The following is a 15,681-nucleotide window of genomic DNA, read 5'->3' as shown; positions in this document are numbered from 1 at the left end:
TTCTTTATGAAAATACTAATTTTAGTTTTATTTTCTTTATAGTTTTAATTTTTTTATGTTTCTTTAATATGTTGATATTACCACAAAGTTAAAAATTCAATTAATATAAATCTATGATTGTAAAATGTTAGAAAAATTAATTAAAAGAGTGAAACTTTTTAATAACATGTCACATTAAAATTTGAATAAAAAAGAAACACAAAATAAATAACAATTTTAATTTATTTATAAAAATAATATAAAAAAAGTAATCACAAAATTATAATATTTTAAAATTTTGAATTCCTTTTAGTCATGGGCTTATTACCGTCGCACCTCTAGAGGCCCGGCTTGTTCACCAATCGTACTATACTTTATAACCGACGCAATCCCTTACCCAAATACTCCCACATTTTGTTTGGCACTCTGTCCTAATCACCTAACGCACCTCCTTTAATAACCAAGTTTAGGTCTTTTTTGTCCTCTTATGTTACCTAACCGCATGGTTTGTCTCAAAACAACCGTCCCTGTTAGGCTCTGTAACCTTTTTTTGAATCTCACTTTGTTTTTAAATAATTTTAACAAAATAAGAAACTAATGTTTTGTTTCAGAAAACAAAACAATCTCTAAGATCCAAGATTGTTCATAGAGGTGCCATACACGGTTGAAAACAATGAAGACAATGGATTGGCTATTATGTTACGTAGTTTGGTTAGTGCATTTATTAGCTATATATCTCCTCTTTAAAAAGGCTATATATCTTCTTCTTTTATATTTCACTTTTTGCCATTGAAACTTGAGGAAAGTAGGTACAATGAGAGTGGGGGTAGAGTTGTCAAAATGGTCCACCATACTTTAATTAGTAGAGTTGAGCATGTCAGGCCAGACGGGTTTTTGAGCCTAAAAATCTCAACCCATTGAAAATTGACCAACAAATACAATATATATATATATATATATATATATATATATATATATATATATATATATATATATATATATATATATATATATATATATATATATATGACTGTTTGGATTTCGGGTTACATCGAATTCAAATTAAATCAGGTGTGAACTGAATTGGACGAGTTGTTTTTGATGGAGAGGGTACTAACATCAAACTTGAGCAACGTTTTAAGTCTTTACCTATACTAGAATCAACCTTTGAATAAAAGAAAGTTTTAAGCAATTCATATAAGCAATAGTTAAGAAAAGAGGGAGTTGAGGGTAAGGTGAGAACATGAATGATGACTTGATCAAAACAAGATTTGAAAAGATGAGAACGAGAGTTGAAAGGGAGAGGGCGATGATTAGGGTTACAACTGAGGAGCAAATAAGGAAACAAAAAACTATTTATAACTAGTTTTTTTTTTAATATTTTACACACATGGACTCAATCGGTTTCAGGTTTCACAAATTTATTATTCAAAATCTAAAACTATTGAGTGGACCCATTTGAATCCATTTGCAAAAACTCAATTACTCTATAAAACGAAATCACCCATCCATTTTGTTTAAATTCGATTTGGATTGTCGGATTTCAGGTGGGTCAATGAAATATTATCACCCCTACTAATTTTGTTTGGCTGATATGAATCATGTTTAAAAAAATATCTACAAACTAAAAATCATATAAAGAAAATTTTTCTCATAAAAATCATATTCAACTTTCATGAAAGATACCTATAATATATATATGCTGAGAGAATTGAATTGTTTTTCGTGTGTAGCATGTGACGATTTGGGAAAATCTTTTTGCTAAAAGCATAGAATTGTATACAACATGCGATTTTCTTTTTGCACCAGTCATTTTTCTTCTACACCCATCAATGAGAGGAAAAAATAAAAAATACCCTTACGTATAGCCTATACGCATTGCCAATCCGTAAGGCCATTACAAATTTATATATATATATATATATATATATATATATATATATATATATATATATATATATATATATATATATAAATACATTATTAAATCAAAATTTATTATGTAAACTTATATGTGTATCAAATATACATTAAAAATTTTAGTATTACATATACGACATTAATTATTTTATAACATAATTGACCTATTAGCTCGGTTGATTATGCGTTGTGCTAATAATGTAAAAGTCACATACTTGCATGGGCCATTAATTTTAAATTGTTTCGTAAAACATATTTTTAACATTCTATATCGGCCTACATGGATTGACAATCCATATGGACCATATGGATTTGGTATTATGTAAGGGCAATTTTGGAATTATAAAAAATATGTTGAGTGTAAAAAAAAATGGCTGGTGCAAGAAGAAAAAGTCATACAACACACAAGGGTGTGGCCCATTTTCTTTGTAGATTGCAACCATGGGCTAGTGGGCCGCTATAATAGGCTCAACTTTCTGGAACATCGAAAAAATTCTTTAATTAAGCTGACTATAATCTCTGTTGTAATGTAACAAAGTTAAGCGCATCAAGTTATGAGCATTAGAATGTGATCCCTATAATCTGACGGTGGAAAGATTACTTACGTATTTCTTCACATGGGAAGAAATTAAAAGAGACAATTTTGCAGCTTGGTGTATTCAGATTATATACTTACTCACACGGTTCCCATTATATCAAAGTGGGTCAATAAATGCACTTATTAAGCTCATATTACATTGTTTTGGTACTCTAACGGATTTACTTAAAATACAATTCACTGAATATAAATAGCTAATGTAATTATAATTATCACTAAAACATGAGTTCACGTAAGATAAATGTAATTTAAACAGGAAAATACGCATCATTGATAGTTGTCAAAACAAATAGAGAAACAGAAATATTAATAAGTAGTAGTGGTGACAGCTACGCGACAAATTCCCCCATTTGAAAGTGTGGTATTATTGTTTCTTCAAACCCAAATTATTAATATTATAGTTCCTTCAAATCTAAGCTAGATGTCTATGTTGTTACAGAAGATGAGGATAAGGGTTGGTGTGGTCCTGCAAATATTCGAAATAGTTATGGGTTAATAATGAGTGAAATAAGCATATTGTTGTAGTATTTATTATTTAAGTAATGGGGTTTGTTAAATGATGAATATTACTTTTTTCTCATATTCTTAAAGTCGTAATAGTTGACACTTTCCATGAGATTTAGACTAATAATATGTTGTTAATTCAAGTTATATTAAATTCAACTTTTTAAGTAATGTAGAAAAAAATTAATGGATATTTCATTTAATATTATGGTGATATATATAAAAAAATATTAGTAAAATTACTTATAAGCTTAAATAAATGGCAATGTATATATCAAGTATTAGTAAGTGAACGAAACCAATAAAAATAAAATATTATATGTATTAGTGGAGTGAAATTATCATAATTCAAAACATCAGACTTTTGAAAGGAATGACAATATTATCCGTTTACATTGAATACTTAAAAAAAATTAATTTAAAGATAGAAATAAAAGATGATAGACGGAAAAAGATAGACTTAAGAAAAGTATATAGATAAAAATAAAATAGGTTAATTGAATGATTGAGATAATTTTTTGAATTAGTTGCAAGAGTAGTGTATGAAATGTACATTCAAAAGAGAGAAAAACAATTAAATTATAATAGTATTAAGAATGTATAATCGAGAGAGAGTGAAGCTTCACTCTTTGTGTACTCTATTCATAATAAATAATTTTTATAACATATAGATTATATTTTAAATCTATGATAAATATTTTATATTATGGTATAAAGTTGTTTTTAAAAGATAATTTTTAAAAAAATAAATTTAAAATAGGAATAAAAACGAAAAAGATAGATTAAAAAGATAAAGAGTTAATATTTTTTTTTTTAAAAAAATGCTATCATTGGAAAAATCTCCTAACACTGTTATCTTAAAAAATATAACTCTTAAAAATACTTTATTTAGAGGTGACAAATTAAGTTGTTGATTCGGTGCAAGTTTACTGGAACCAAGGTGTGAAAGCATATTAAGCCAAACTAGCATGAATTTCTTGGGTTTTACATTAAGTTATAAAAAATAATTAATGTCATTATATATAATAATAAAATTTCTAATGAATATTCAATATATATTTAAATTTATTATTTTATGATAATTAATTTTGATTTAATAATTAATTTATTTACATTGTAAATAAAAATTATATATTTAATAAAAATTTATATGTGTAAAAAAATATATTATTAACATAAATATACTAATGTATTTTTTGGCCTTATTATAATTAATTTTGATCTAATAATGTATTTTTTACATATATAAATTTTTATTAAACCTATGATTTTTATTTAAAATTTATATATGTAAAAAAATTAATTATTGGATCAAAATTAATTGTCACAAAATTTATTATGTAAATTTACATATGCATTAAATATACATTAGAAATTTTAGTGTTATATATAACAACATTAGTTATTTTATAACTTAATTGATCTATTAGTTTAGTTGGTTAGAGCATCGTATGGGGTCACTTATGGATTGACAATCCGTAATAGGTTTACAAATTTGCAATCTGTATGAACTTTATGGAAGGGTAATTTTGGAATTATTCATCTTGTGTTGGGTATACCAGCAAATTGCGTGGTGCACAAAGAAAAACCCGAATTTCTCGTGGGTTGAAGATTTTTGGTCCAACTTGGCCCATGGCCCATAACCTAAATTGACCTACTTTTTCTCAAGTCTAAATTTATACAAGTTTTACAAAATAAAAATTCAAACTATTAGACTAACTTGGTTCGATTATTTTCAGACCAAGTTTTTAAGAGCTTAAATTTTTACATTACATCTTTATTCATGATCTGTTCAACATCATTTTGACAACTTTGTTCTCATTTGATATATTACTATTTTAATTTATATGTAAAGATGATATGGAAGTAAATTCAAGATATGCTTATTTAAAACTTAAAAATAACTGTTTTTTTTTCCTGCATTATGCGTGTAATGAATATTTACTTTTATAATTAAAATTCATAATAATAATTATTTTTAATATATAGATTAATTATAATACAATTCATAGCAAATACAAACAATTGAATATATAAATTATTTTGTAAATGTACAATGATTAATTTAAATTGAGATCTACTATTGCTATTGACTATTGAGAATTTCAAAGATTAAAATTGAATTTAGAGATATAGATAAAAGAAAAAAAGATTAACAAAGATAATTAGTAAAGAAAATAAATTATACATATAAAGATAAAATAAGAAAAATTTTAAGATGATTGAGAGGATAAGATTTTGGCTAATTATGGATGTAATGTGTGAAATGCACATTTAAAGAAAGAAAAAAGCATATTACAAATATCTAATTAAGAAAGTATAGGGAGTAAAAGTCTTACCGTACAAAATGAGTATTTTTAATTTATAATATTAGATTCCAACATTTTTATTTTATTTTTAAATTTATTATTTTGAAGTTATATTAAATTTTTCAATATACTTCGGAAGTTAAAATTAATAACTAAAAAAACTAAAACTATGTCATGAAATTATTTCTCAATTTTAAATATACATATTTTATTTTTTTCACATAAATATGCTTATATATTTTATAAGATATGATTGTACTTTTTTTTATAAAAGAAATGAATATACTTAAAGTACGGTCAGATACTAATTCACAATGTCTTTCCTAACAAATATTTGGATAGCATTTTTTTTTCGTGGAGACTAATTTTTTTTATTAGACAAACTCTTATCTGTAACTGTAATTATATTTTAAATTTGATTTTCATTTTAAAAAACTATTAATATTTTAGTCTGTACATTAGTTGTATATGTTACATATTTCTCATATAATTACAATTTATATGAAATAATTATTTTTAAAAACATAATTTGTATTGAGTATTTATAATCAACATTTTAAATTGTAATATAAAATTATTTTCATCTATTAACGATTTTTTTTATAAAAAATTATTAAAATTTGATTAGAAAAAAGATAAAAAATAAATTAGAAAAAATATACTATTAAAAAGATCAAATAATGCATTTAATTGAGAGAACAAGAAGAATGAGAGTTCACTTTTCAACAAATTATGTATTTAATTTATATTCCATTTTTTAAGAATAGATCAGTGAAGATTTTCCTTACTCCATTTCTTAAGTAAGTATTAGATAAACTCTAAGAAATTGGCCGAGTTAGAAAAAGAAACCAGAATTTTACATGTGAGAAGTTACAAATTTGGTTGTAAATGTAACTTTGAACCCAAAATCTAAAGGTTCATAATTGAGCATAATGTAAAGAAATTTCGTCCTTTCATATAACTAATTAATCAATATCACTAATTAAATTAGATTTAATGGATAAAATACGTAATAAATGACCCGGCAACATTGGAAAACTCCGGTCGGAATCTTGTATCGTACCACGTATTTTTCGCCTATCATCATTGAATTTGAATCGAAGAAACCACCCACGCACACGTTCGTTGATTCATGTTCTGTTCCTTTTCTAAACCCAACACAACATCGTGTCCTTTTCTTCTCTTCGATCCACTACGTGCCTGATCCTCTGCTTCAGGCACATACTCCCGCAGGTTCTACCTCTTCTCACCCTTTTTCCTTTCTTTCTTTTTCTTTCCAAAATATCCCAACTTTTAAAAAATAATGCCGTGTTTGCCTTCTAAGAATTACTGGGTATTGTTTAATTTCTTCCCTTTTTCCACGGTCCTGAATAAAGTTTTTGCTTTTCCCCAAATCTCAGTGGATGCATCCGTCTTCTGATTGTTGGATCTTAACTTGAATTCGATTATGGGGGTTTCTATTGATGCTGATTGTGTTTTTATGAAAAAAATCTTGCAATGGATATAGCATAGGTCTCAATTTTTAGACATGTTGAAAATTTCAAACTTTATGACTTGGGTTTTTGTTTTTGTTTGATGTTTTGAAGTTAATGATAAGATTTGGATGATATAGCTATTTCTGATTGTTTCTTTATGGTTTTCATCATATTTCATAACTTTTGATTTTGTTTTATTACCTGGAAATTGATGATACCCTTGAAACTGGATATTAGGTTAAATGGCGAGGATCAAACCTCAGGCTCTGCTACAGCAAAGCAAAAGGAAGAAGGGTCCTTCTCGGATAAGTGCCGTGACTGTTATATTTTACTTTTTGATTCTTGCCTTGGTTGGGTTTTTCCTGTTTGCTTCGTACAGACATTGGTCCAGCAGGTTAGTGAAAGATTTTCTGTTTTTGGCTCTGAAGGAAGATTCTTAGTTTGAGGAATGGTATGCGATATATTTTTGTTTGCTAGACAGAAAACGGATTAAGATGTGTTAAAAAATTGAGCTCCAGCTTCATCTAGACTTGTTGAGCATGATGAGTGACTGATGATATTTTAGATGTAATTGATACTAGATAGAGGAATGTCAGAAAATAGGACTCTGTTGCTATAGGGTTCAACTGCTATCTTGAATATTGATCTCTTCTCTTATTTGTGGTGATCGAACCTTTTCGCTTTGTTCGGATGTTGCTCTAGTTTATGTTCTGTTTATGGCTGGAGAAAATTTTTGTTTATCAAACATGGACAAAAGTTTTTCCATTGGACATTTTAGAGTGATTTTCGTTTTAGCGAGACAAGTTTAAATGGAACAAGTAATATGATTTCTGGCAAGGTCATTGTAGTAAGTATTGATGTTTAACAGGATGTGTCCCACTTCTCATATAGACTGGGAACTTCAGAAGAACATTGTCTGTTACCTAATAATTCATTTCTTATATGCATTCAGATCAAGATTACAATCCGAAGATCACTTGTCAGTCTCCGAGGTACATTCTTAAATGCATTATTAACGGTTCTCATATTTCTTCAATCCTTTTATAGTTGCTTGTTATCTGATGCCCCTGCATAGTATTTTCTTCCTTTATCTGAAGGGTGCAAATTATGCGTTTGAGCTTGCCCATTTAGATAGGCCTGCTGCAAGCTCAATAGTTTTTCATTTGTCAATAGAATTATTCTCTTAGTCAAACTACTTTTTTGGTAGGGTGAAAATACTTTTGTGGACTCCAAGAAATCTGAGCTGCCTGGATATGCTGTAAGTTTTTTCCAGACTTCCAGTAATTCCATGTTGTTTAACCTTTTCTGGTCAAGGTTTTGTTTGGTTGGAGAAAATGTTGTCTATTTTCATTTCTTGTTTTCACAAATAATTACAAAAATGCCAAATTGTTTTCTATTTGTTTACTCTGTTCAAAGATTCATAATGGAAACAAGTAAAAATAAGGTGAGATTTTTGCAATTATTTGTGAAAACAAAAGATGTTTTCTCAAACCAAATAAACCCTAAATTTCAATGAAATTACTTTAGAATACTCATTAAATGAAATTATTTTATCTTGTAAACTGCTTTCCTCTTTCTTCATCATGACAGGTTTTAAATACCTCTAAAGGTTCTATAATAATAGAACTGTACAAGGAAAGTGCTCCTGAAGTTGTTGATGAATTCATTGACTTATGGTGAGTACTTGTTTTTCCTATGAAATTATAATTTGAAGGCTGTTAGATGGTTTAGGGTTTGATTCTTGGAGACTCTATTTTTGTTTGGACTTGTGGCTGGAATGGAATACATTGTTAAGCTTGAACATTGATGTTATGTTATAAACATAAGTACGATAATTTAATCTTTGTCGGATAGCATTTCCTTATGTCTACACTACTTTTCCCCTTGTGTCTATAATCCTTAACAACATACTATTGAATGAATTGGTATAAACTATAAAGCTACATGCTCGTATAATTCAGTAATATATTCTGATTGGATCAAGTGCATATCTGGATACATTTAGCTAAAATATATTTTGGTCCTTATTTGACCCACTTTATAATTTAACTTTTACTTATTTTCCATCTCAACTCATTATGAGATCATTATTTAAGATTCAAAGTCTTCTCCATAATTCACATCATAGATAGTTTTCTGTCTTTGGTAATTGAATCATGTTGTGCTATGTTTCAACTCTAGTTTCTCTGCAAATAAATTGTTTATCAATGAAAGTCCAATGAGATATATGTAGAGTATGACCCAAACATCAGCTAGATGCTTTAGTTTCCCTCATATTTCAAACACCATAGTAGAAGCTTAATTGTACAAAGTATAGGTGTACTATGCACAAATGCTTCCCCAACTAGAATAACGATAGGAATTAGATATAGATAAAAAGAAAGAAGAGATAACTAATATCAGTATTAATGAAATTCCCTCAATCAGAGGATGAACACTCAATATAGTATTTCTCAGAATTTATAGAGAAAAGAAATCAAAGTGATAATGGAGTGGAGCAATGCTTCTTACAAGGTAAAGCATAAAATTAACTTTAAAAAGACAGAGCACTGCTTACTGAGAGAGAATCGGCTTCTCTGATCAGCCAAGACCATCATGATGAAACTTTCAAGAAAATTCCCTTCCCCCATTTGGGTTGCGTACCCCCTTCATTATTTCATTCTCCCTCTCGTTCCATGATTCCCATATCCTCTTCCCCACTCCTGCCTGGCCATGTGTATTGGGATTATTTGTATTTTGTATGAACTTTTGCTACATCTGTAGTCTGTACTTTGATCTATATTATTAGTATAAATAAGAGTACTTGTTAGGTCAGTCTTGTGTAGCATTATTTCACATCACAACTCACATTTAGTCAGAATCCTATTAGTGGAATATATTCTCTCTTTTCTCCTTTCTGTCAAATTGCTAAAATTTCAACAATAGTAGCTGTTTAACATTTTTATAAAACTTGCTATAACATTTTTGTAAATTTGTACTTTTTATATGGAACTTACTTTACGTAGATGTTTAACATATATTGTGACAGTTCTGAAAACTACAAGTTAAGTACTACAACTTGACTGTTGCCATATCACTCAATATTGCAATACTGTCATAGAGTGCAAATTGGACATATGGGGCCAGCACTTGTATGATATGATTGACAACTTTTGTAGGCATTAATTTTTGTTGCTAGTATGTTTATTATGACTTGAGTGGTTTGCTACATGAAATTTGTTTGAATCTACCTGCTTATGGTTCTAACCTAAGCTGCAATTTTCTTGCAGTCAAAAAGGACACTTCAAGGGGATGCTTTTTCACAAAGTAATTAAGCACTATGTGATTCAGGCAGGGGATAACCAAGGATCTGGAGCTACTGAAGATTGGAACTTGAGAGGAAAGCAACATACAATTACTAGGTTTTCTTATTCTTCTAGTTTTTGCAGTTTAATTTTCTGACATATTCATACATAATGACAGTAATGATCATAATTTTCTAATTGATGGACATTGTGATTATTAACTAGTATGAAACATGAAGCATTCATGCTTGGAACTTCCAAGGGCAAACACAACAACAAAGGATTTGATCTTTTCATTACAACTGCACCGATACCAGATTTAAATGAGAAAATTATTGTGTTTGGGCAAGTCATCAAGGGAGAGGATGTTGTGCAGGTGACTGAATTTACTTTATCCTCATTTTGTCTGCAATATTGTGAGCAGAAATCTGTTTTCCCTTTACTTTTATTGCTTATTTTTCCCTTTCAACACAACAACAAAGGCTTTCTGCTTCTTTTTTCATGAGTTAACTGTTAACAATTGTAATCTTTTAAAATTAATTTCAAACAACAAAGGTTCTAAGTGTTTTTAAAACCAATATTTGTAGATTTATCACCTTGCAGATGTTTATAATAATTTTTTAGAACTAAGTAATAACCACAATAGTGGTTTTAGAAGGTAGATAACATACAACTCTTGACGTCTGTATAAATGGAGTTAATACTCTGAGATTTTCTGTTGTGTTTGGAATGAAAATACATGAAGCTCTTTGAATATCAGTTATATTACTTATGTTTCTTGTTTCTGTGCAATGTCAAGGAGTTTCATGATTAAGGTTGATATTGAAATGTTTGTAATCCTGTGCCAGGAAATTGAAGAAGTGGATACAGATGAACATTACAAGCCTAAAGTATCTATCGGGATACTTGATGTGACTCTTAAACAGAAGGTCTGATGTCTGAAGGTTCTCTGCTAGATCAAGATCATAATTAGCTGTGATACTTAGCTGTTAACCTGTTTTGGGGGACACTGGTCAAATCTTTTGTACAGGGATGAACCTTGAGAATTTTGCCTGGGCTGCATCTATCAAGTGTTTGAGCCTTGATGTTGTTTTTGCTATTGCGTTTTTATTTAACACGGGGATTATGCAATCTCCTTTCCTTACATCCTTTTAATTTATCTGTTTGTTTTTCTTTCTTTTTCTTTGAAAAAATTGGGGGGCAGATTAGGTTTGTAGGAAGGCTTTTGCATTTTGCTTGAAAGGTTTGATAATATCACATTTTTTTGTGACATTACTTTTCATTTGTAACCTCCATGAGATCACAACATTACTTCCTTATGCAGTTCATGACTTAATGTATCAATTGTGTTTCTATTGATGGCCAATTTGGTGGTGAGTCAGAATGGTAAGCTTTGTAAGTCACATTTTCATTTGGTTATAAAAGCCATAACCTTTAACTTCATTAACACAGTAGCAGTTGGAGAGTGACTACTATCAAGTCTTAGGAAATGAAACTTGGTGTTTTTGTGTAATTAGTATGATAAGCCATCATCATTCTTGGGAAATATGAAGTGTACAGTTGGAATATGCTGGCAAAACAAAGTCTGAACCTTGTTTAGTGATCTTCTTTGCCAATAGATTGACTATCCTGTATGAGGTTCTTGTCACACTCTGGTTGGGGATAAAGCTACTTTTTGCAGTGGCCTAACTCAAGAGAGACTGAAATATTATTTTAAGCAACAATGGGAGAACACCGAATATTAGTGATTGGTGAAAATTTTGTAGGCAACATGCTTCTCACGGTACATGTACCATATTTGTTCATGTAGCTGCTTCATTTGCAAAACGGTGGGTCCAGTTGTATTGGACTCTAGGATTTGTTCATGAGGTTTGGTCCTAAAATGATAAAAGGTTGTAAAATGAGAAACTAATTAATTATTTACTGTGAAATTATTGTATATTATAAACTTAAACTATTTAAATTGACAGTGGATAAATCTTCATTTTCTCACTTAACAAACTTTTTTCTTCACTTTAGAGGAATTAAATTCATTGTTTATGCGTTTTCATTCTTCATGGGTTCCTGAATTCAGCGTTGGGGAGGTTGTCCAATCATGATTTTTGCGGGCATAACTGAGGCTATTCGACTATGCTAGTAAAATGGTACAAACTGAAATCCACATAGGCAATTCAACTTTATTGGAAGAATTCAAGTATTTTAAAATAAAAAAATGTATATGTTCTATAATGTGTCTTGAAGGTAATAGTTTTCCCTTTTTGATTCCTTTTTTGTTTTCAATAAAGGATTTATTTTAGTGAAATAGTATAAGATAAGAAACAAGAGAGGATGCTGTTTTTTCTAGGCATGAGCACATGTGTTCGTCAGGTGGGACCCAAAGTCAAAGGAGTGGGCCAATAAGGAAGTGGCTGATGACCTTGGGTATCCAAAGCTGGAGTAAACAAATGAGAGGGCTTCAGTCACCAAAAAAATTATTAATTAATTAATGTTTCTTGAAATTCATTAGTCTACTAGGTAAAATTCGTGTATTAAACCAATAAACGGGTGACAACTTGCCTTGAATTTGTGTACTACTATTTATATTAAATTTTGAGTGAGCCATAGTTTAAATGAGTAGTAATTTATTGGAGTACATGAAAGATACAATTGTTGTTAATTTAATATTTTTCAGATGATTTCATTTATCAATTTAATTCTTTAAGATTAAATTTTAATATCATCCATTGGTTAACTCAACGGATGGTTTTTTGGTGCCAATTTCCATTAGTACTTTTCAGAATAGTGTTACAATAAAATACTTTAACATTAACTAACGTAATTGCCAAAGTGAGATTTAAGTGTCATAATATGTGTATGAGCTTCAACAAAAAAATGTGTACGAACAAATTAAAATATCAAACACGTCGTCAAAACGGTAGCGTTATGATTATTATTAGTGTGCACTAAAGAATATTTCTAGTTGACAGTCAAAACCACTTTTTTTAAGTTATGAAGATTATCCAGGTGAAATTTATTTATTTTAATTAGTTTTTTTTTTCTTTCACAAACACTATTAAGAATCACATTCTAATTAGCATGTTTTAAATATCTAATTTATTGTCTATTATATTCTGTATCTAGCTTTGTTAATATGACTATGAGTCTCGATCTAGTTGATAAAGAAAAGGATAATATATAAATAAGATGAAACGTTTATCTACAATACCGTTGGGCGTTGGGTTGAACTTGCTTGGACGACGACAATGGACATTTGTTGAGGAAAGGTGATTTCTTTTACACCAAGTAATGGACAATGGAGTCAATGTCTATACTCTCTGACATTTTTGGGGCGTAGAACAAAAATTAAAAAAATGATTCTTAAACAATAAAAACGTATTTCATAAATAATTCATTAATAAAAAATTTCACAAATTTATAAATTCAACCATAAAAAAATAATACATAAAATTCTTGTATATTAAAAAATTCACTAAAATAAAATTAATAATTTTTTAAAGTTGCGAGATCTCTGAGAGTCATGAGCCGTCGATTACTTTATACATGTGTCCAAGATGACACTGTATCTATGCTCAATGATAAAACCATATCACTAGAAAATAGAAACACACCAATTTCGGACGAATATGTTTGACTTTAGCTTAAGAAATTCGTGGTAAACTGCACAAAGAGATATCTTAAAAAACAAAACGTATAAGTTATTGTCAAATCCTGGTCTGTGCTGATATTTATTTATTGGAGAAACATATATGGTCTTGACATGTCAAAATCTCCATAAAGTTAATCTGACTCACTATATTCTTGTTGCCGGTCATTATTAATATTTTTATATACTTTAATTTCTGATCTAATTTTGTATAACTTCTCACATGTTCTTGAATTTGATATGCATATACATTTGTTAGTTTAACTCAATAGAGTCAGTCTAATGGTAATAGTTAATTAAAATAGATGTATGAGAACTTAATTAGGTCCGATTCTCATTGTCATAATTGTAGTTTGCATTATATATAAGATTTCAACACAACTTTTCTTAACAAAGAATACAAAATCTGCAGTCTGCAGTATGAACGACTAAATAACATGTTTAAATGGATTCCAGTAAGGTGATATTTAGGATGGTATATATTGCTTGTAGTGATCAAAAGGCATTCACTTCTAATAATTTATTCATATAACCTAACTTTTATAGAAATAGCAAAGTTGAGTCACACAAGCTGGTATAGGTGGTTAAGGTTACTCAGACTTTGATCGGTTTGTTTTCACGTTGAAAAATCAATTCTCATACTTTTGAATAAAAAAACACATATTTTAATGTATATAAAGACTCCTATGATTAAGATTACATTTAATATTTTAGAAATAATTTTGTAAAAAATATCGATTTCACCTTTTGAAACAAACATACCTTTTGTAACTGAAAGTTCCGTGAAGGTGATGGACAATCATCTTAATTTTGGAAGATTTCTAAACACACAAAAACTAATTGTATAGTTCCATTAAGAACAGTTTGATTGCATCCTGAAATAATCTTTGAGAGGTTAGATCTTTGCCTAACTTTTAGGATTGTAAGCATGCTAATAATACCCTGCATGTCTGGTAGTATTAGGAATTAATATACTCCCCTTACTACCAGCTTTCTCATAAAAGGAAAAGAAAAGAAAAATCTAGGAACAATTGTGTGAAGCATGCATAAATCTACTTCAAGGGATATCGAAGTCTTCAAAATACATATATTACAAAAGTACGTAAGTGATAATTGGCCAAAAGAAAACATATTCTTAAAAAATTTAAATCGAACGTAATGCGATTTAATCATAGATTGTCATGTGTAATAAGATGGCTGACTTTTGTATAATTATTTTAAAATTTATATCTAGAATGATTAATTTTCTAATTGATTAATTAACAAAGTAAAAATCATTACAGTACATAAAAATTAAATTCTAATTAAAACAATTATCATTTGAAAATTAAAACTAATGTGACATGATATAGCTGAATGAAATACATATCATGCAGATGAAAACAAATATGCTTGATATGAATAGAAGGAATTAAAGATAATATTATGTAATTAATGATCTTGAGGGAATATACGAAGCAATAAGATCTTAAGCACTAATCGAATAGTTGCCAAGATCAATGGCATGGAATTTTTTACCCGAAGGATGTGCTTTTATTTAATTACTAAATAAACTTTTGAAACATATATACCCTCAACTATTTTTTTTCCCTTAATTTTTCATGTCACTAATTCCTTTTTCTGCAATCTGTGTAGTCACTTAATTAGTTAATTTATTTTATATTTGTGACAAGTAATAAAAGATTCAGTTCATATAACATTTTCATACAACTTTTTCTTTTATTAAAAAATAAGAGATATAATAAGAAGAGAAGAGAGAGAAATTTAAAATAAAAATGAGTAATGTGAAATAAAAAACCCATATAAATTGTCATATAATTTTATTATATTAATATAATATCTTTAAATAATATGATATGAATTGGATCAATTAAACTTTATGGATTGTACGGTACCATGTGAAAAATATATATAGCTTTTTCTTGGTTATATATTATGTAGAATTTACAATGGTCATATTAATCAACAT

The 15,681-nt window shown here is 28.6% G+C and overlaps 1 protein-coding gene across 2 annotated transcripts; it reads left to right on the top strand.

The window, feature by feature from the left end:
- The first annotated feature begins 6,327 nt into the window (after nt 1–6,327).
- Nucleotides 6,328–11,435, top strand: LOC114403810 (peptidyl-prolyl cis-trans isomerase CYP21-4-like). 2 transcript variants are annotated; one of them, XM_028366985.1, is made up of 8 exons: nt 6,328–6,543; nt 7,023–7,179; nt 7,654–7,777; nt 7,993–8,043; nt 8,376–8,461; nt 10,055–10,186; nt 10,295–10,445; nt 10,918–11,435. In XM_028366985.1, the coding sequence occupies exons 2-8, from the start codon at nt 7,028–7,030 to the stop codon at nt 11,002–11,004; spliced, it is 783 nt and encodes a 260-aa protein (XP_028222786.1). In that variant the 5' UTR covers nt 6,328–6,543; nt 7,023–7,027; the 3' UTR covers nt 11,005–11,435. The 2 variants fall into 2 exon arrangements, with proteins under 2 accessions (XP_028222786.1, XP_028222787.1); XM_028366986.1 differs by having other exon boundaries at nt 6,331–6,543; nt 7,738–7,777.
- Nucleotides 11,436–15,681: the final 4,246 nt, after the last annotated feature.

The sequence above is a fragment of the Glycine soja genome, chromosome 20, assembly GCF_004193775.1.
Source record: "Glycine soja cultivar W05 chromosome 20, ASM419377v2, whole genome shotgun sequence".
NCBI lineage: Eukaryota > Viridiplantae > Streptophyta > Magnoliopsida > Fabales > Fabaceae > Glycine > Glycine soja.
Note: the sequence above shows the minus strand (reverse complement) of the source record. Positions and strands in the feature narration are given on the sequence as shown.